Source organism: Anoplophora glabripennis, unplaced genomic scaffold (assembly GCF_000390285.2).
Source record: "Anoplophora glabripennis isolate ALB-LARVAE unplaced genomic scaffold, Agla_2.0 scaffold63, whole genome shotgun sequence".
Classification (NCBI taxonomy): domain Eukaryota; kingdom Metazoa; phylum Arthropoda; class Insecta; order Coleoptera; family Cerambycidae; genus Anoplophora; species Anoplophora glabripennis.
This window is the reverse complement of record NW_019416222.1, coordinates 1,642,172-1,663,520: the sequence shown is the minus strand read 5'-3', so window position 1 is coordinate 1,663,520 and position 21,349 is coordinate 1,642,172. Positions and strand designations below refer to the sequence as shown.

General features: G+C 32.0%; 1 protein-coding gene across 1 annotated transcript in view; it reads left to right on the top strand.

The window, feature by feature from the left end:
* The first annotated feature begins 219 nt into the window (after nt 1–219).
* Nucleotides 220–21,349, top strand: part of LOC108903716 (sialin) — a 119,840-nt gene continuing 98,710 nt past the window's right edge. The window contains exon 1 of the mRNA XM_023454446.1: nt 220–438. Coding sequence (XP_023310214.1) covers nt 420–438 — 19 coding nt within the window. The 5' untranslated portion in view covers nt 220–419. The remainder of the gene's footprint in view (nt 439–21,349) is intronic.

The following is a 21,349-nucleotide window of genomic DNA, read 5'->3' as shown; positions in this document are numbered from 1 at the left end:
AAGTGTATGTCAATGTCGCTCTGATTTAAAATTTGTTTCCAAGCAAACAAATTTTAATTCACAGTGACACATTTACTCGCTACTTGCTAATATTTTGCGTCAGTACGACCATTTTAATTTGCTTTAAAACATTATTTCACTCGCAAGCCTATAGCTGGCCTGACTTACATGAAAAATCCGTGTGAGTTTTAGTTTTAACGTGGTCCCCTTGTAGTACTGTTCAAAAGCCGGCTATGGTCTAAATCGTTTTGCCCAGTGTGCGTTCGTCTTGTTGGCAATTATTCAATCAGAGGGGACCGGGGACATCACTGCACATTATGTGCCTACCTGGTGAATTGGCTCGAGGGAAGCTGGGAGCTTGGAGCTTTAGTGCGTTTATAAACAGGATTGAGTGATGTGCGAAGTGAACCTCAGTCGACATGAAGCGAGATAAGAAAGGTAAGGCATTGTACCATTAAATTGTTAAACAACTTTGAAAATTTGTGAAAAATTTACTTATTTTTATAAGTTTATATATTTTTTATAGTTGATTACTTGTGTTCTGTCATATTTTACTTTTCAATTTAACGAATTTAATGATAGGAAGAAAATCTGGTATTTTTTCTATTAATACAATATCCCATACTGGACAAAAGTTTAGGAATGTATATGTATAATTTTTTCTGTTATTCCAGAAATAAATAACTTTAGATAATATTTGCATGTTTAATTTCAACTTTGTAAAAGTTACATACCCCAGGCGATAATTTAAAAAATATATAAAAATTCTATTATTGGTTGTTGTAAAGATATTAAGCTAATTCAAAAGAATTCAAAACATTTTTTCCTAAATAATACTATGACATGCAAAATATATCTAACCTCAGGCAAAATTCCCAATTCCCAATATCTAGTAAATAGTTAGTAATTAATAATTACCATTTATTGTTATACAGTTTGTTTTGTTTTTTTCAATTTCGAAAATTTAGAATTCGCGGTTTTCGGGGGTGCTCTCTTTAAATAAAATTATGCCATTGCTGTAGCACTTCCGGTTATACCGGAAGTCGCCATTTACTAGCTTATTTTAAATGGAACACCCTGTGTACTTTTGTATATTTGGATTCTACGCGTAATTTTAGGGGGACTTTTATCAAGCTTCCCTATATCTATTAGATCGTGAGCTAGCGCACATGCGTCATCGAAAAATGTCTGGCATTTTGAGGTCTGAAACAGGTAAGTTAGTTAATGAAAATAAGGATGGCTTTAAGGGCCGACTCGTGTTCGAAAATTTGGAAAATTAATTTCCGTTAGCATAAAATAATTAGTTTTTCACTCATCTCAGTGTCTGGCAGTTGATGCAAAAATAGACATTAATAAGTACCTAACAATTTTCAAATGCCAGACGGTTTTAAATTGCCGAAACGGTGGTTTATAGGAGTAAACTTGCAAAAAGAAAAAAAAATTCATCGTTTACTTTTTTTCTGGCAATCGAAACAATGAAAGTTTTTGTTATGGAAATGATAAAAATAAATTGCCAATGATCGGAGTCGAGTATCTCTGTGGAAAATTATGTGAAAATTTTTAACATTTTCAGTGATCTTAATATACAAAAAAAAGGACCATTGTGTTTGCGGTATTATAAAATGTTATTCATTTTTTGAATGCCAGACAAATTGGCCGGTTCGAAAATATATAAATAAATAAAAAAGGCATGAAAAGATTTATAAAAATTTCAATAATTGGCATTTTACATGTCAATTAGAAATGCTCGTATAAACACAACATACAAATGCCAGACAAGTTGAGCTGTTCGAAAATGTATAATATGTATATAAATTAAAAAGTTACAAAAAAATTAACGAAAACTTGGTTTTCTTTTTTTTTTCTAATTTAAACGATTTATTTTTGTCTGGCATTTTGCATTTATATTGAAAATACATATTTATACTTCAGATTAAAACGCCAGACAAATCGGGTTGTTCGAAAATTAAAAAAAAAAACTAATTAAATTAAATAGTTGTAAAAAAATTAATGGAAACTTCAGTCTTTACATATTTTCGACGTAAAATTTCCTACTGAATCTGATGCTGTCAATAGAAGTGACTTACTTAGCCAAAAAAGCTGGAAAATAGGAAAAAGCTTCGTAAATTTAAAAAAATCACATTTTAAATCATATTTGAATTAAGAAATAAAATTGCAGGAAAAAGTTATTCAAAACATGAACTTCAAATAAAAAATAATTTTTAAATTTTCCAACAACCCAACTTGTTTGGCGAAGTATAAATATGTATTTTCAATAGTAATGTCAGACAAAAATAAATCGTTTAAATTAGAAAAAAAAGAAAACCAAGTTTTCATTATTTTTTTTGCAACTTTTCAGTTCATTTCTGCATTTTCGAACATCTCAACTTGTCTGGCATTTGTATATTGTGTTTATACGCGTATTTATAATTGAAATTAAAAATACCAGACAAAAATAAATCATTTAGACTTTAATATATTTTTTACGAATTTTCTTTTGTCTGGCACAATTTTTCCATTTTCCAATTTGTTTGGCAAATTTTTTGTGGCAAGAAATATGGGTATTAATTTTAAGTACCCGACATACCAGACAAATAGTGATCACTGAAAAATTTTAAAAATTTTCACATAATTTTCCACAGAGAAACTCGACTCCGAACATTGGAAACCGTTTGGCAATTTATTTTTATCATTTTCACAACAAAAATTTTCATTATTTCGACTGCTAGACGAAAAGTAAACGATGATTTTTTTTCCTCTTGCAAGTTCACCCCTATGGCATTTGAAAATTGTTAGGTACTTATTAATGTCTATTTTTGCATCAACTGCCAAACACTTTAAGATGAGTGAAAAACTAATTATTTTATGAAAAAGGAAATTAATTTTCCAAATTTTTGAACACGAGTCGGACCTTAAAACCACGCTTATTTTCATTAACTAACTTACCTTTTTCAGACCTCAAAATGCCAGACACTTTTCGCCTTACGCCTGCTGCTCTAGCTCACGGTCTATATCTATAATGGTCTTCGAGATACAATTCTATAAACAAAGTTGCTTTTCGATAGTCTAATTCAAAATTGTCTATTTTTTATTGTGGAAGCTGAAGTATTGATATTTGAAACGGAGATAGGGGGATGAATATCCTTTGTTACAGTTATTTTAAAAATAGGCATTTTGAATTAGGCTATCGAAAAGCAACTTTTTTGAAAGAATTGAAATATCCCGAAGACCATTAGAGTCCTATCATATAGGGCGTGGTATGTTATGTAAATTATGCCCAGAATCCAATTATGCAAAAATATACAGTTTGTTCCATTTAAAATAGGCAAGTAATTGACGACACCGGAAGTACTACAACAGTGGCATTATTTTGTATAAAGAGAGCACTACTGAAAACCCCAGGGTCCAAATTTTGAATATTTCGAAATTTTCTAATGGCTGGCCTATATTATTGAAAGATTTTACAATTCCATACTTTACTTACGATGTAAAATGTGAAAAAAAACTTTTTCCGAAAGAAGGCTACCAGAAGAAACAATCTTAAGTAAAATGTGGAAATACTAAAGGAAGATTTATCTATACTAACAATTTCTGTGTTGGCCTTTGTCTAAGATGATTTCATGATTTCATTATATCACGTATGTATTATATTTTTAGGTTAGGTTGTTTATTAAAAGTCATTTGTATACCTAGATTTTTGGTATTGAAGAACATTGTTTGATTTCGTTTGATAGGATTTTTTAGGAAAATCAAATAAAATTTCGACCGTACCAAAAAATTCCAATACATCCAACATGTATTGTTATATTTACTCACACTGTTTATTTTCTACGAAAGAGATACTGGTTTACCAATTCATTATTAATTATAAATGAAACTGAAAATATGTATGATAAATTTTGAGATACTATGAAATAAAAAATGTTCCATCAACATTTTTATCGGGTTACTTAAAGGTAAATTGTAAACTGCTAAACTTAGGTTTATTCTGACATTATAGAATTGCATTGTTGGAGAATGTAGCCAAATTAATACAAATAATATGTTGAAAGTATTTTATATTAGATTAATAATAATATATCTGCCCCTCATTGCAATCGCAGAAAATATTCATGCATTTCAAACAAATGAATAGAAAGTTAATATCAAAATACCTCAGAATATTAATAGAGCGATTAGGCCAAATTTTTTACATGGGCAATAACTGATTTTAAATCTTTTCAAACAGAACAGACGGAAGGGCAAGTATTATATTAAAATCGTGAACCACATTTTTACACAACAGGATCTCTTCATAAACCATAAAACCGAATGATCATTTTATTCAATTTTTATTACATACGAGGCAGTTATAATCGACTATATATTTAAATACCAAGAATAGACGCATAAATATTTTCAAAATTCAATAAGCTAACTGTCATTAATATTACTACTGTAGGATAACTTTGAGAAAATTTATAGTCTAACTTATACTGAATGTTTTACTCTAAAAAAATTAACTAATTCAAATTTCCATCAAACGCAGGTAGTAATTGGGCAAATTAAATAAAAAAACAATACTGTTTTCCAAAAAATATACAGGGTGTTTCAGGATTAAGTCGACAAACTTTAAGGAGTTATTCTTTATAAAACAATAAGTATAAATTTTTTTCAGAGGCGCTTCATTTTCGAAATATAGGGCGTTAAAGATTTTTTTTTAAATTCGAATTTATTAAATAACTTTTAAATGAAGAAGACTATTTAAGCCAAATTTGGCATGACACATCTTATAAGATACCATTTTTCCATAGAAGTAGAAGTCTCGCAAGCAACCAGTGGCGGAGTTATGGGGACTCAGACTCATTAAATTATAAAAAAAATTAATACGGCCCTACTGAAAATAAAGAATGATGCTGTTTTTAGATAGAACAGTCTGTTATTGACAAAAAGTGTACATTCACTTTTTTCCTAACTTTTATAGTTTCATGGCAAAATTGATTTTTCGGAAGGGTGCTTCTGGATTCTGTCGATAAACTTTAGGAAGACGTTCCTCATAAAACCCAAAAAAAATATAGTACCTATTAAAATTGGTCTTAGTCTCGAGTATATGAGTCAAATAAGCCTTATTGTCTCCCCTTCCCTTGGGTTTAATAATACTATTAAAATTATTTAGGAGAAGCTTCGTTTTTGCGATATAGGGTGTTTTTTTTTAGAAAAAAAAATGATGTTGATGAAAACAATAGAAATATTTAAGTACCTAATATCTAATGTGACTATGTCGTAATGCGACGTAACGACCCTTGTAATACTCTAAAATTTTTTCAGGCGGTTTGTAGTCACTTCATTTACTTGTGTACCAACTTTTACTTTTACTTTTACTTTTAAATAAAATAAGATGAAAATTTATTTGTAAATTGAAACAACTAAAAAATTACCAATTAATAGTATACCTAGACAAAGCGGAAAGTGAATTAAAAATGAAATGATTTAAAAAATATTTTGTTCAAAATGGGCGCCTCCGGACTGTAGACAGGCGCGACATTTTCTAATTATGGAGGTAGTGGCCAATCAACACTGAATTGGAGTTAATTCTCGACAAGCTTGGACTAATCGCTGTCTTAGATCTTCTAGGGTATCAACTGGCACCTCGTGTTTAACAGCACCCCAAACGAAATAATCCATTGGTGTCAATTCCGGTGAACGTGCGGGGCCACGCACGTTCATCGGACACACGGGTCCTCCACGACCAATCCATCTCCTGGGATAATTAATGTTTAACCACTCCCTAGGACCTCTACCAAAATGGGCAGGACAACCATCTAGTTGAAACCAACTGTTCATTCGAGTATTAAGCGGAACATCTTCTAATAGATCTTAAAAACCATTTTCAAGGAACTCGGTAAACATGTCAGCATTTAACCGATGCGAAAGGAAGTGGGGACCAACTATAGTGTCGTCCAACACACCCAACCATACGTTACATTGGAATTCATGCTGAAAACTATGTTCCCTTACCGCCCGTGGATTCTCGTAGGACCAAATATGGTTGTTCCTTTGGTTTAAAATTCCCCTTCGAGTAAATGTTGCCTCATCTGTCCACATTACTTTTTGCGTAAACTGGTCATCATTCTCTGCTTGGTTTAACATCCAGTCATAAAACACGCGCCTGCATCGTATGTCCTGAGGCAATAAATGTTGCATACGCTGGATAAGGTACGCATGGCGTCCATCAGCCCGAAGATTCCTTCCTCCAAATGGAACTTGACGAGATACCTAGCTCATAGCTAGATCTTGTGACACTCGTGGATGGATTTTCATCGAAATGGTTTAAAATAGCATTCGATCTTACTTCGTCCTGAAGTGGGGCAAAATGTCCATCAGCATAAGTTGGAATACCGAAAGACCTAGTTTGTGTGAGACGACTGAATGTCGTTGAAAATTTTGCTGGTAGTCTGCGATGAGAAAATCTTACTGCATATTCACGGCGAGCCGCCGTGGCATTTCCATCACAAGAAATATATCAGCATGCATATTCATTGTTCGAAAATATGGATGACATTATTAAACTTATTTTTATTATTAGTTTGAACGCTTTATCTAATGGATAATTTATGCAACAATTCGCAAAATAACATTTAAAACGTCAAATTAACATTGCTTGACAGCAGCCTACTCGAAAATTTTTGTTGAGGTTCATTTTAAAGTTTATCGACAGAATCCAGAAGCATCCTTCCGAAAAATCAATTTTGACATGAAACTATAAGAGTTAGGAAAAAAGTGAATGTACACTTTTTGTCAATAATAAACTGTTTTATCTAAAAACAGCATCATATTTTATTTTCAGTAGGGCCGTATTATTATTATTTTTTATAATTTAATGAGTGAGTTCCCATAACTCCGCCACTGGTTACTTTCGGGGCTTCTACTTCTACGGAAAAATGGTATCTAATAAGAAGATGTGTCATGCCAAATTTGGCTTAAATAGCCTTCTTCATTTAGAAGTTATTTAAAAAATTCGAATTTTTTATAAATCTTTAACGCCCTATATTTCGAAAATGAAGAAACAATAAGTAAAAAATTTATACTTTTTTTCTTATTGTTTTATGAGGAATATCTCCTTAAAGTTCGTCGACTTAATCCTGAAACACCATGTATATAAACAATATTGTATTCAATATATGCGTAGGTACTCGTATATGTATAAAACCCTTCTTTAAAATAAATATTGATAAACAAAAAAATGTTAATAAATATTAAACATTGCAGAACACACGTGTAAAAAATGGCGGTTATAGATAAATATGTTGATTGTATGTGATCTATTATTTCACATATTATATAATGAAACATTTTTTTCCTTCTGGAATAAATACAACCTCGAGTGGAAATTATCAAGTCGCACCAGGTTACGAATAGATTATTTTAATTATGTAAATATTAAATCAGTAAATGTCAAACGATCGTTCTCTTTCGTTTCGTGAAACAAGGGTAGAAACATAATTGATGGTGCAGATTTTTAACCGATTCCACCCAGATTGTGGAACTGATGATAACGATGCATAAAACAACATACATGTTTCAAAATGACATAAAACACAACCATTGTTCACTTTATTTATGTTAGGTAGGTACCTATTATGATCCGCACGCCTTTGGAGCGCGAACAATTGTACCAATTCAAGTCAAATTGAAATGACATTTTAAGCTTTCAAAGAAACTATTAGACAAAGATCAATATAAAAATGAGCCATGGTCAAAGTGCCCACCTTCAGCCGCAATACAGGGATGACGCCGTCATATTAACGGTGTTCACACGTGGCGAATATTAAAGTTACTATGAATTTCATTTGCAGCTGCTATAATTGTAACTGTTGTCTACCATTAATTATATCGCGGTAAATTTCCATAAAACGAATTCTAGTGGATTTAAGTCGGGACTTCTTGGACGTTGTCTCATAAGACCAAATCGACCAGTCCATCTACCGACAATGATTTATAACCACTTTGCCATTGTGAGGAGATGCACAACCGAGTTGGGAGAACATCTGTTGTTTAATATTTAACAGGATGTCTCCTCTGTGTCATGCAGAAGATGGTGGGTGTTCGAGAAAGTCCCTGTAACCATTTGCCTTTTATGTGATCATTGCAATTCCAGTAAAGTATCTTGCAGATTCCTCTTATATAACCGTTGCTGGAATATTCTGCTTTTTTAACGTGCGGATTGTCTAATGAATAATGATGCAAGTTTCGGAAAGTTGTAATGCGGTCTCTAGTAAAAATCGTTTTATCAGTCCATAAAATAGATGAAACAAAATTAGGATCGTCATTGATCTTTCTAATAAGCCACTGACAAAAACAATATGTTGTTCGTATTCCCTGCGAAATAAAATTTTATGAAAATTCTTACTGCAAAGAAATTGGACGCGTACCTGTAGTAGGATTATCCAAGACTGCATCAATTACAGATGCCTCAAGATCTGTAACATTTTGTCTCTGCGGTGTTCCAACCTCTTGAGCTTTCGAAATAGTAAGCCCACCTAGTCTTCAAAAGGTTGAAACATATACCTTATGATTTAGGATTCTTCTATTAGTGAAATTGCGATGGTTGTTAGGGCATTTTCATCACAAAAACCCATGCACGTAAATAATGTCAGCTCTTTCTTTTTTAGTAAACTCACCCATTTAAATAAAATGCAGGCACGCAAATGAATTTTGCAACAATTATTTATTACATTTAAAAATGAATAATTAATGATAGCAAGTAATTTTGTTTGGATATCAAAGCATGGGTACTTGATTTCGCCTTTTGCATTTTTAGAACGCATTTAAATAAATATTTTAATAATTTCATCTCAAAAATGATTGTAAGTAGAACATGAACGACTTGCAGTGGCTGAAATTTCATTTTAACAAAGAGGTATTATTCGATTAATTGTTTTCGTAAATCAATGTTATTTTTGACTAGCATTTTACTGAAAAATGTGTGGAAGCTTTTCTGTAGTAAATGGAAGCTAAATCTAAAAAAAAACATATTATTCCCCGTATTAGTCAGTGGTTTTTACTATAATGGTTATTGCATGTCATCATTGACTTTTAGTATTCTGCTGGTTCCTCAGAGGAGTGTAGGTAGCAATTGGCGTTAATCATAATCAATATACTATAAATAACGTACTGCTTGATAAACCTAATTTGATTAAGGATTTAGGGGTTTATTTTGCCCAAGAGTTGAATTTCGCCTTTCGCATAAATAGAATAATTTCGGGAGTTAATAAAAGTTTAGGTATTGTAATTCGTAATTCTCCTGAATTCTCTAACGTGGACACCATAAACATGTACAAATGTTTCATCAGATCAGGACTGGAGTATTGATCTGTTATTTGGGATCCTGATTACGCAAACCACATTGATTTTTTGGAAAAAACGTAAAAGAAACTAAAACATATCCTCCTTTGGTTATTCGCAACACTTACTAGTAGAAAAGTACGGTTACAAATCTTTAATGACTCGGGGCAATTTGCATAGTGTTATTTTCCTCTTTAATTTTGTTGGTGCTAATATTAATTGTTTAGTTATTGTGGAAACTTAATTTCAATGTTCCTAGAGCTACCACTCGCACTTCTGAAACATTTTATTTGAGAACTGCTATAGTCTGTTTAGAAATGAAAGAGAGTAATAAAAGCTTATTATGTATGCAAATCGTAAATAAATGTAGTACTGTTGCTTATATTCAATATTTTTATATTATGTATTTTTCGTATAGATGAGGTGTACTTTAAAAAAAACTTTGTGCGATCGGACTGTACTAAATTGTTGCAGGTAGCTAAAATTTAATCCCCGACAATCCGTCTTTGTCTATGCCGCTTCAATTTCTCGGTCCATTTCTCTTATAAGTAAACAATATAAAAACAGCATTTCAAAACATGAGGCTACTTTAAGCATCATAACCGGGTTAAGAGGGTTTTTAGTAATTCAAATAAAATTATTCAATATTATTATCAAAATATTTATTTAAATTTAATGAATAGACTTTTATTCCACACAAAAATATATGTATTTTGAAAATTCAAATTATGGTGAGTAAATGTAGTGTTGTATAAATGTACAATAAAGAAAATAAAAAAGTAGGTATATTAAAATTCATCCTCTGAATATTCTGATGAATTATCTTCGTCTCCTAGATTGATAACGATAGGTTCCACAGTAACGTCAATTAAATTATCGAGTTCCCACATTTTCTCCTCTTCTTTTTGTACATGATGTATACATCTTTGCCAGTTATCTGCAGTTACTCGTTCCAAGGAATTTTTTAACAAAATTTTCACGTCACTTAATTTAAACGTCGTATTATTTCGCGCTACATCTCCTTTTACCTGCGCCCAGACTAATTCGATTGGGTTAAGTTCACAGTGATAAGGTGGTAACCGTAGTACCGTTATTTGGCGATTTGTTGCCATTTCATCGATAACATATTTTTTCTGATCTTTATTAAGATTGACAAGTGTCAAAAGTTCCTTTTTCACCATATTTGTTTCAAAAGAAATGTTTTTTCCGGATAACCATTGAATTATATCGGCTTTCCTCCAAGCAGTCGTAGGCGTCCGCTCGGTCTGCCGTGAATGGTAACTGGCATTATCCATGACAATTACAGACCCCGGAGGAATAAGATCCAACATCTGTGTAAAATACTCTTCGAAAACATCTGCGTTCATGTCTTCGTGATAGTCACCTGTATTTTTAGATTCAAATAAAAGTAAACCGCCATCTACAAAACCACTGGCACTACCTATATGTGTCACTATTAATCTTCGCCCTTTACCTGAAGGTGCCTTGAACCCTGTTGAAAGTCCATCCAAAAATGCTTGTCGAAAACTTTTTACATTTTTATCTTGCCATACTTTTGTTACAGTATATCCCTCGTTGACCCAAGTTTCGTCTAGATAATAAATATTCCTCCCTTCGTCACGGAATTTTCTAATTGATCTTAAGTAGGATCTTCGCCAACAAATAATTTCATCTTTATCGATAAGAACTGACTTCCTGTTCTGCTTTTCCCAGCAAAAATTCAACTCTCGTAAGACGGCCCATAATTTGCTTCTACTGATTTTTGGCAAATCGTTGTCCTCTGAAAGTTCACTTAAAATTTTGTTTAGCGTTGGTATTTCTTTTTTAAAATAAAATGAGTGTACTTTTCTGCGAATGACATTTTTGAAGAAATCATCTATAACGACTTTTGACCTCCCTGTAGATGATTTTGGGGGATTTACAGTATCTTGCTCATATTTTATTTCCTTTAAAGGTCTGTAGATAGTCGATTTTCCAATCTCTGTCATTTTTGTTAGCATTAGTGTTACCCGATAATTACCTGAAATGAAATATTACCACGTCCATGGCCGGTTCTTATCTCGGGGTTTTATTACTCTCTTTCATTTCCAAACAAACTATAGAACCAATGTATTGCACCATTCTCCTTTATGGTATATGGAATGTGTCGAAATTTTGTAAATTTGCGGGACAACATTGGTATTTTCCATACCACGTTACCTAATACTAAAAAATTATTTTTAGGATAGCTTTTTTAAATGTTTTGTATGTCATCTTATATTGTAGTATTTTCTATGTATTTCAAGAGCTTTTGTTTTTTCTACTGTAACTTGTAATCGCTTACTATACATTTTTGTTTTTGCCTGATCTGTAATTCGGATTTTCCAGTGAGCAGTTGTAATTTTAAATAAATAAATAATATTTACTACTTACATCAAATTTCAAAACAATCTGTTAAGCCGTCGTGGAAATATTAAGAAGGTACTATTTTTTTAAGAACGTTTTGGAACAAAGGTTTATTTGTCCAATTATTTTGTTTTGTCTAAAAGAAGTGACGGTTAAATTGTTTAAACCTAATGATGATTATCCTTGTATAGTAGAGTAGCTTATAAACCAAAGGAATACATTTTCTGTAAATTACTCCCGATTAGTTAATTAAATCTTAAACGGTATTGAAAATATTTGCCGTTAGTTATACATATATTTTCTTTGTAAAAGTTTAGTAGTTCAAGCAATGTTAATGACTTAAATTGAGTGTTTCACGTATTGAATAATTTCTTGGAAAATGAGGGACTGTTAGAATGTATAATTATATTTGTTTAACAGGTATGTAATTTCAAAGTTATCACATCCATACAAAAAAATTACATGACTATTTGGTTTTACCTGGTACCTCTGGGTAAAATTCGTAAAGACGTGGAAAAAACCTACTAGATAAAAACACTATTTACTAGAACAGATTTACCAATTACATACATCGTCAATACTTGGGATACATTTTCTTGCAAACTCAGGTTCCCATATTTCTAAGAATCACTATATACGGGGCGTTTCAGGATTAAGTCGATAAACGTTGAGGACATGTTCTTCATGTAAAAATAAGTAAAAAAGTATATGTAGACATAAGGGCACAAATGCTTCTTTTTCGAGATACAGGGTGTTAAGAATTCCAAAACAAATAATGATATTTTTCAATACCATATTTAAGTAAAACTTGGTGGCATTTACTATCAGATAGTTTGTCGATATATGTTTCAGTTATAAATATAACTAACCACCAGTGGATGAGATACGGGCAGGCAGCCCAATTTATTCGACAAATAAAGCTGCACGGTCTTGTAGAAAATAATAAATACTAGTAAATTATATCCTGGTAAAAAATGTCTCTTGGGTTTTTCTCATACTTGCTACCGTTTCAAGGCAAATTGAGTTTATTTAAATTTACCTTACAAACTTGTTAATGGTTATTAGTTAAGGATATATAAATACGCTGCTGTCTAATTATATCAAATAATAACTCAGTAATAATTAAAGCATTCATTGTTGCGTGTATCATTTTGCATAATTATTATGTTGTCAGTTGTTTCAAAAGTCGAATTCTTTTTTGAATTTTTAACACCCTCTATCTCGAAAAAGTAGTTTCCGGCATTCTGCTTACATTTTTTTCTTATTTTTGCCTGAGGAGCATCTTAGAGTTTGTCGACTTAATCCTGAAACACCCTGTATATCCTAAAGAATGACTGTCCGTATTGTTGCGTTACTATTAAATGTGAACTTGCACTATCCATTTATATACATTATATTATACCTTATTAATTTTTTCTCGAGTTCCGCATATTATAAGGTAATAATCTGAAAAAACTTTCTTGTGAAAGAATAAGTCATTTGGAAAAACGTTTTAGTAACCACTAGGCCGTCAAAAGATATAAAATTTTAACTAAAACAGTACCTATAGAAGTTTTGTTAGTATTTATTGTAATCTTCGTTCGTTGCATGATGAAAATGTCCTTAGCATTTTTCATTTGAAGCAAAGCTGCTAATTTATTAAAAATATTAAAATAATGTATGATCTACAGGGCGTTTCACGATTATGTCGGCAAACTTTAAGGAGAAATTTTGCATTAAAAAATAAGAAAAAAATTAAGTATAAATTTTCTTCCAGAGACGCTTCATTTTCGAAATAAGTAGGTATAGGGTGATAAAGATTTTTTAAAAAATTCGAATTTTTTAAATAACTTATAAATGAAGAAGGCTATTTAACGCAAATTTGACATGACACATCTTATAAGATACCATTTTTCCATAGAAGTAGAAGTCCCACAAGCAACCAGTGGCGGAGTTATGGGGACTCGGACTCATTAAATTATAAAAAAAATTAAGACGGCCCTACTGAAAATAAAAAATGATTCTGTTTTTAGATAGAACATTTTGTTATTGACAAAAAGTGTACATTCACCTTTTTTTCCTAACTCTTATAGTTTCATGGCAAAATTGATTTTTCGGAAGGGTGCTCCTGGATTCTGTCGATAAACTTTAGAAAGACGTTCCTCATAAAATCTAAAAAAATATAGTACCTATTAAAATTGGTCTTAGTCTCGAGTATGTGTGAGTCAAATAAGCTTTTTTGTCTCCCCTTCCCTTGAGTTTAACCAATAGTATTAAAATTATTTAGATGCTTCGTTTTTGAGATATATGGTGTTTTTTTTTGGAAAAAAAATTATGTTGATCAAAACAGTAGAAATATTTAAGTACCCATCATCTAATGTGACTATGTCGTAATGCGACAACGTAACGACCCTTGTAATACTCTTAAATTTTTTCAGACGGTTTGTAGTCACTTCATTTACTTGTGTTGTGTACTGTTAAATAAATTAAGATGGCAAACAATACATGAAAATTTATGTGTAAATTGAAACAACCAAAAAATTACCAATTAATATTATACCTAAACAAAGCGAAAAGTGAATCAAAAATGAAATGATTTAAAAAATATTTTGTTCAAAATGGGCGCCTCCGATCGACACTGAATTGGAGTTAATTCTCGACACGCTTGGACTATTCGCTCTCTTAGATCTTCTAGGATATCAATTGGCACCTCGTAGACTTTTTATTTAACAGCACCCCAAACGAAATAATCCATCGGTGTCAAGTCCGGTGAACGTGCGGGCCACGCTGCAGGTTCTCCACGACCAATCCATCTCCTGGGATAATTAATGTTTAACCACTCCTAAGACCTCTACCAAAATGGGCAGGACAACCATCTATTTGAAACCAACTGTTCATTCGAGTATTAAGCGGAACATCTTCTAACAGATCTTGAAAACCATTTTCAAGGAACTCGGTAAACATGTCAGCATTTAACCGATGCGGAAGGAAGTAGGGACCAACTATAGTGTTGTCCAACACACCCAACCATACGTTACATTGGAATTCATGCTGAAAACTATGTTCCCTTACCGCCCGTGGATTCTCGAGGACCAAATATGGTTGTTCCTTTGGTTTAAAATTCCCCTTCGAGTAAATGCTGCCTCATCTGTCCACATTACTTTTTGCGTAAACTGGTCATCATTCTCTGCTTGGTTTAACATCCAGTCACAAAACACGCGCCTGTATCGTATGTCCTGAGGCAATAAATGTTGCACACGCTGGATATGGTACGCATGACGTCCATCAGCCCGAAGAGTCCTTCCTCCAATTGGAACTTGACGAAATACCTAGCTCATAGCTAGATCTTCTGACACTCGTGGATGGATTTTCATCGAAATGGTTTAAAATAGTATTCGATCTTACTTCGTCCTGAAGTGGGGCAAAATGTCCATCAGCATAAGTTGGAATACCGAAAGACCCAGTTTGTCTGAGACGACTGAATGTCGTTGAAAATGTTTCCTTTGCTGGTAGTCTGCGATGAGGAAATCTTACTGCATATTCACGGCGAGCCGCCGTGGCATTTCCATCACAAAAACCATATACAAAGACCATATCAGCATATTCATTGTTCGAAAATATGGACGGCATTATTAAACTTATTTTTATTATTAGTTTGAACGCTTTATCTAATGGATAATTTATGCAACAATTCGCAAAATAACATTTAAAACGTCAAATTAACATTGCTTGACAGCAGCCTACTCGAAAATTTTTGTTGAGGTTCATTTTAAAGTTTATCGACAGAATCCAGAAGCACCCTTCCGAAAAATCAATTTTGCCATGAAACTATAAGAGTTAGGAAAAAAAGTGAATGTACACTTTTTGTCAATAACAAACTGTTCTATCTAAAAACAGCATCATTTTTTATTTTCAGTAGGGCCGTATTAATTTTTTTTATAATTTAATGAGTCTGAGTCCCCATAACTCCGCCACTGGTTGCTTGCGGGACTTCTACTTCTATGGAAAAATGGTATCTTATAAGAAGATGTGTCATGCCAAATTTGGCTTAAATAGCCTTCTTCATTTAGAAGTTATTTAAAAAATTAGAATTTTTTTTAAAAATATTTAACGCCCTATATTTCGAAAATGAAGCGTCTCTGGAAAAAAATGTATTCTTGATTTTTTTCTTATTTTTTTATGAGGAATATCTCATTAAAGTTTGTCGACTTAATCCTGAAACACCCTGTATAACTTAAAAACAGCATTCTCCGGAATTAGGTTTCAAATTAAAAATTCTAAGAAAGACAGGTCATTAACGAGTTTTACAAATAATTCACAAAATTTAAAGTACACAAGAGCGTGCACATTATTTTCTTAAATAATTTTTTTAAGCATATATTATACACACTTTTTTCATGAAATCAGTCTCGAAAATATTTCATACTACTTAGGAATCACCCTGTATAGCAAACTTATAACCCTATCAGAGATTTTTCCAAAGACTAACTTTCCGATCCTGTCAAATGCACTTACAAACTTGACTACGTACGTGCTTTTTGTGGAATACAATCTTGATATTCCAGGCACATTCATTGTATTGAATTCAAGTCAAGGGAGTCATGACAGTTGATAGTCCATTTCTACAAGGTAAAGTATGCTGCTATAATAATGAGTGAGAATAGGAATTGGATCATAGAAACTACCTGACCAGAAATACTTATTTTTTTTTTAATCGTGTGGTCATAAGAGTTTCATTGTCGTTGATCGCTAAAAGACGCGTAAGTGCTGATTGTACTATTTGAGCAATTTATCAAAGAAGTAATGTAAAGAAAAGTCACTACAAGCATCTTCCTTCTAATGTATAGGATAATAATGGATATGTATGCTCCGATAATCCTGTTTATAATAATAAAAAAGACATTTATCCACAATCACTTTATAATCGGACTTTTATCCACACATATGACATATAAACCGTCTAAACTGATACTTTATACACTAGTGGAATAAAGTAACTTTTTTTCACTAGTAGAATAATGAAAAAATAATAAACCTATAATAAATCAAATTTAATTTATTAGGTACTTATTAATATTAACATTTATATTTATAGTAATAGACATTTCATTTTTTGTTTCATCACATTTAACTTCATTCCCGTTAATAACACTTGTAGCATTGTTACCATCATTTTCGAAACGCGTAACATCTGCCGAAGTTTGTGAAGAATTTGCACAAGTTACGGATGTCTCTTGTTGTAAGGAACATCAGCTATATTTTCCTTGGATTTTCCTTGCAATATCAAATTTGTTAGATATAGACTTCTCAACATAACTTTCTGCTACAGAGCAGCTCTTCCATCCACCATGCCGCCGTTCGATGGTTGTAAGATCAGCTAAAAAAATACTCATCACTTCAAAAAATTAATGTTTTGAAAATCAGTCTATTTTCGTTCTGGTTTTTAATTGATTTGGCAGTTTAAAATTTGTTTATCTGATTCCATGGCTAGAGATATCATATAATGTTTAAGTTATTATAACTTTTTTTAATATGTATAGTCAACAAGAATCCAAATCCACAGAGTCCCTTATATAATTTTCTTTTAGCGGTATTAGTTTCCTTCTATAAAATTTTGGCCGAACCCCCTTTTACAAACGTTTCATAACGGAGAAAATAGAGGCGGAGTTATGGTATAGGTACAGTTACATAGTCAACATTTTTAGCTAATTCTACACTACTACTAAAGGAAATAGAAAATACAAATTATAAAACGAAAGAAACAAACTAAAGATAAATATGTATACTTTCTTTAATCGAAGTAAGTAGGTATAATAGTCATAAACTAATTCAAATAAATTCTAATTTTTTTTTGTAAAAAATCCTGTCAAATGAAGTCAAATAGATTCCGGAAGCCACTACGGAATGTCTCGCCAACCGCTCCTCAGGATTACCATTGCCAGAGGAGTGGTTCCATCTGTAGCGGCTTTTTAATATTAACCAAGATATAAATTTAAAAAATAGTCCTACTAAACAAAACAAAATTTTCAAATTACAATATTTTGAAATAGGATAAAAAACACATTCTTCGGTAGGTAAGTGAATATTAAAATAATAGACGCGTGCTTTTGTTAGTTGTCCATCTATAAAAAATGAAAACGTCCAAGCGTAAAATTAAAAGTTAAATACAGAATATCGAGAGGTGATGAGTGAGACAAAATGTTATTGTGTTATTTTATTTGTTTAATGGAATTACACCGCACAACCTTCCATTTAAATTTTCTATGATCATGGAATAATTATTAATCAGTTCCAGATTAGGTACTTCCTTAAACATGCACTTCCTAGAAATCCAGATATTGTCTCAATAAAAAAATAAATTCATTCTCTTCTTAAAATAAAAGTTATTTATAAAGTTAATATTTACAGTGTCATAGTTTTAAGGACATTCACTGTAATTTGCGACTTAGTTTATTTAATCAATGTTTATTACTTACAATAAAAATAAATAAATAATAATAAATAAATCACTATTCTAGATTGGCCATAATTTTACTTTTGTATTGTATTCTGCAAAAAATGTATGTACGCAAAAACAAGTGGATGACAACAACAGAAGTTACATATCTATAATAACTATAATTTCAATTCATCAAAGTCCTTGACACGAGTGTATATTTCAATTTAAAATTCATTAAGCGTACGTACATTTTTTTAGATGCATGTGTTTTCCTTGGTCGAAAAACCACAAGTGAATAGCATTTTATTGTCACTAACGATATGTTGTATTAGTTAAATAAAGTTTTCATAATTAAAAAATCCGCTAATATCTATTGCTTAAGTATCCCCTAATCGATTGAAGTTTCGATTTTTTTATCAAAACTAAGAAAAAAGTATGCCTACGATAAATTGAATACATTTTCCAAAACGAAGTTATTAATGAAAACCTTGTTTTAATTGTAACTTACTGACACCCTGTATATTGAAAAATAAATTGATATTTGGATAAGGAGAGTATTTTCGCAAATAAATATGTCTGTAAAAAAACTATAAAAGCTACATTCGCCTAACATCCTGTACATGTTTAATGTAGTAGGCAACACAATATACTCGTGATGCATATAACATGTTGACAGCTAATGGGTATTATTTTTAAACATCACCCAGAATATAGGTACGCTTGCGTATATTTTGCCTGCTACAATACTATAATGATAATGTACTTGTATTGTTTTGTATGAATGTATGGCTTTTAATTTTTTCAAATCAACATGGCTTCACGACAGGTAGATCCACTATATCAAATATAAATAATTTGCTTTAATCAGCTCGTATCAGAAGATACGGGAAGTCAGTCTGACATTATACATTTTATACTAAATATACATTTATACATTTATACATTTTATCTAAAGCGTTTGACAGACTTTACTCATTTTCTGCTGTCCTATTTGTCTCATAGAATATTACATGTTCAGTACCGTGGACTCAAGACTGTTAATGTTCACACAACGTCGGGTGTCCTTTAAGGTTCGGTCTTAGGACCACTTTTGTTTAATTTATTTATAAATGGCATCAATGACATCAGAAAGACCAATTTTACCTACCAATTAATTATGCATATATACGGTATATTTAACAAAATGTAACCAATTTAAGGATTTAGGTGTTTTGTTTTACTCTATACTAATTTTTGTCAGTTATATTAATAACATTAACAAAAGTACCTATAAATCTCTTGGATATATCATTCGCCATTCTAAACAGCTTTCGATTAACACTACCGCGGTGAGTGGTGACCCCGACATGATCCACTTGAGGGTTGCTTTCGTTGTGAATAAAACGCTCTCTCAACGGTACAAATAAACTATTTTTATTGAAAACTAAGCTTGTGTAGAAAAAGTAATGTTGACGGTTTGGGGGTTTGCTGGAGGGTGCCCTGGGTGTCGAGGCGGTGGTAGGTATACGAGTCCACATCTAGTGGCCGGCGTCAGGATGGCGGGGTCGTCTTCCGGTAACCCCGTGATGCGTCCGGCGGCGTTCTTGGCGTTGTACTTAAAAATGGGTCACTTGCAACATGTGTACCCACACAATAATTGTGCATTACCTCTCATAACATTAATTTCATGTTGTATTCTTTCGCATATTCGTTTTCTGTATTTACTGAAAAGTTATTTTAAACTGTGGTCCTCAAGGCTCCCCAAATGAAATAATTACATGGGTTTAGGTCCGGGGATCGAGGTGGCCATTTTAAAGGGGCATTATTTCCTCTACCTATCCACCTGTTAGACCTTCAATAACCAGTAATACCTACCTGTACCCTATAATACCTACCTATACCCTTTTAATACTCGATTAAAGGAACTTTTTGAAAGCCAACCTCTGCTGCTAAACGCCTTTTATTTACTTGAGGAATTTCTTCGACTCTTTCCAAAATTTGTTCCTCCAGCTGAATAATTCCGGCCGTACATTATCCACGATTTAATGTTACAGGTAAAAAGACGTTCTATTTCCCGAAGGCGTCTCTCCGCATTAACAAATGTTTTGTGATTTGGAGTTCTTCGATTAGGAAATCTTTCAGCATATGTTCGAATAGTAGCACAACAATTTGCTTCACAATAACCCAAAACTACTAACATATCATTTTGTTCAGCAAAAGTATAAATTGCAATAAAAAACAAAGTAAGCTAAAATTAAATCACAGCTAGCTTGACACAGAACCTTTTAATTATTGTTATGAATTTGTTTCTCTGTTATTATGGCACCTCGTACTAGAATGTTCTATTTATCTTAAACTGATTTTATATTATTCAATGTGTAAAAAATGCCAATTTTACTTGAAATCCATAAACGATATCAAATGATGGTCTTGGAGAGACGAAACGTTACATATAAAAATTGATTATGCCATTCGATAGAGGGCAAAAAGTGGTCATGAAAAAGTGTCCCTCTTTTTTCAGTATCACCTCAAACAAGGCTGAAATGAAACAAAAACGGATTTCCAAAATTTCGGTTTTTTCAAATATTTCGAAAACTAATCATGTTAGCCTTGATTTTTTAGAGGCATATTGTTGGTCCCCTGATTACACAACTTTGCCCCCATTTAAACTACTTCGTACCTCTTACCGTTTCTGAGATCCCTGTAGTGAGAAGCGAATTTGTAACAGCCTGTATATTGTTCTTAGACGAAGTTTTTCTGTTTATTGTCTTTATTTTTTGTTCACAAGTGTATCTTCGGTTTGTGTGTTCTTTTTTTATTTTCTGCGTTGTAAATGGGCTCTGTTCTGTCTTGGCAGTAGTTTCCAAATAAATAAATAAAAAAAATGTGTTCGTCGGTCCAACTTTCAATGACGAATGACTTTAAACTGCTAACTGTTAAACAATCACTAGACTGCAAATAAATGTTAATTTGAAAAGTACCTATACTACATTTTTTCGTTTCTACTGTATTGAGTAAGATCGTTCACAGAAAAGATTTATTGGATTTTTTTTGTTTTTTGCTTAAAGCTAACTGTCGAGAAATCGTATATCTAAAACTTCTAATATTGCATAATCTTGATGATTTTCGGAAATTTTAAAACCTATAGAGATTAATTTGTGGAGTATATCTTCAAATCTTTTATTCACACTTTTAACATCAAAAACCGTTATCTGTTATTCTGTGGGGTATAACAACTATCCA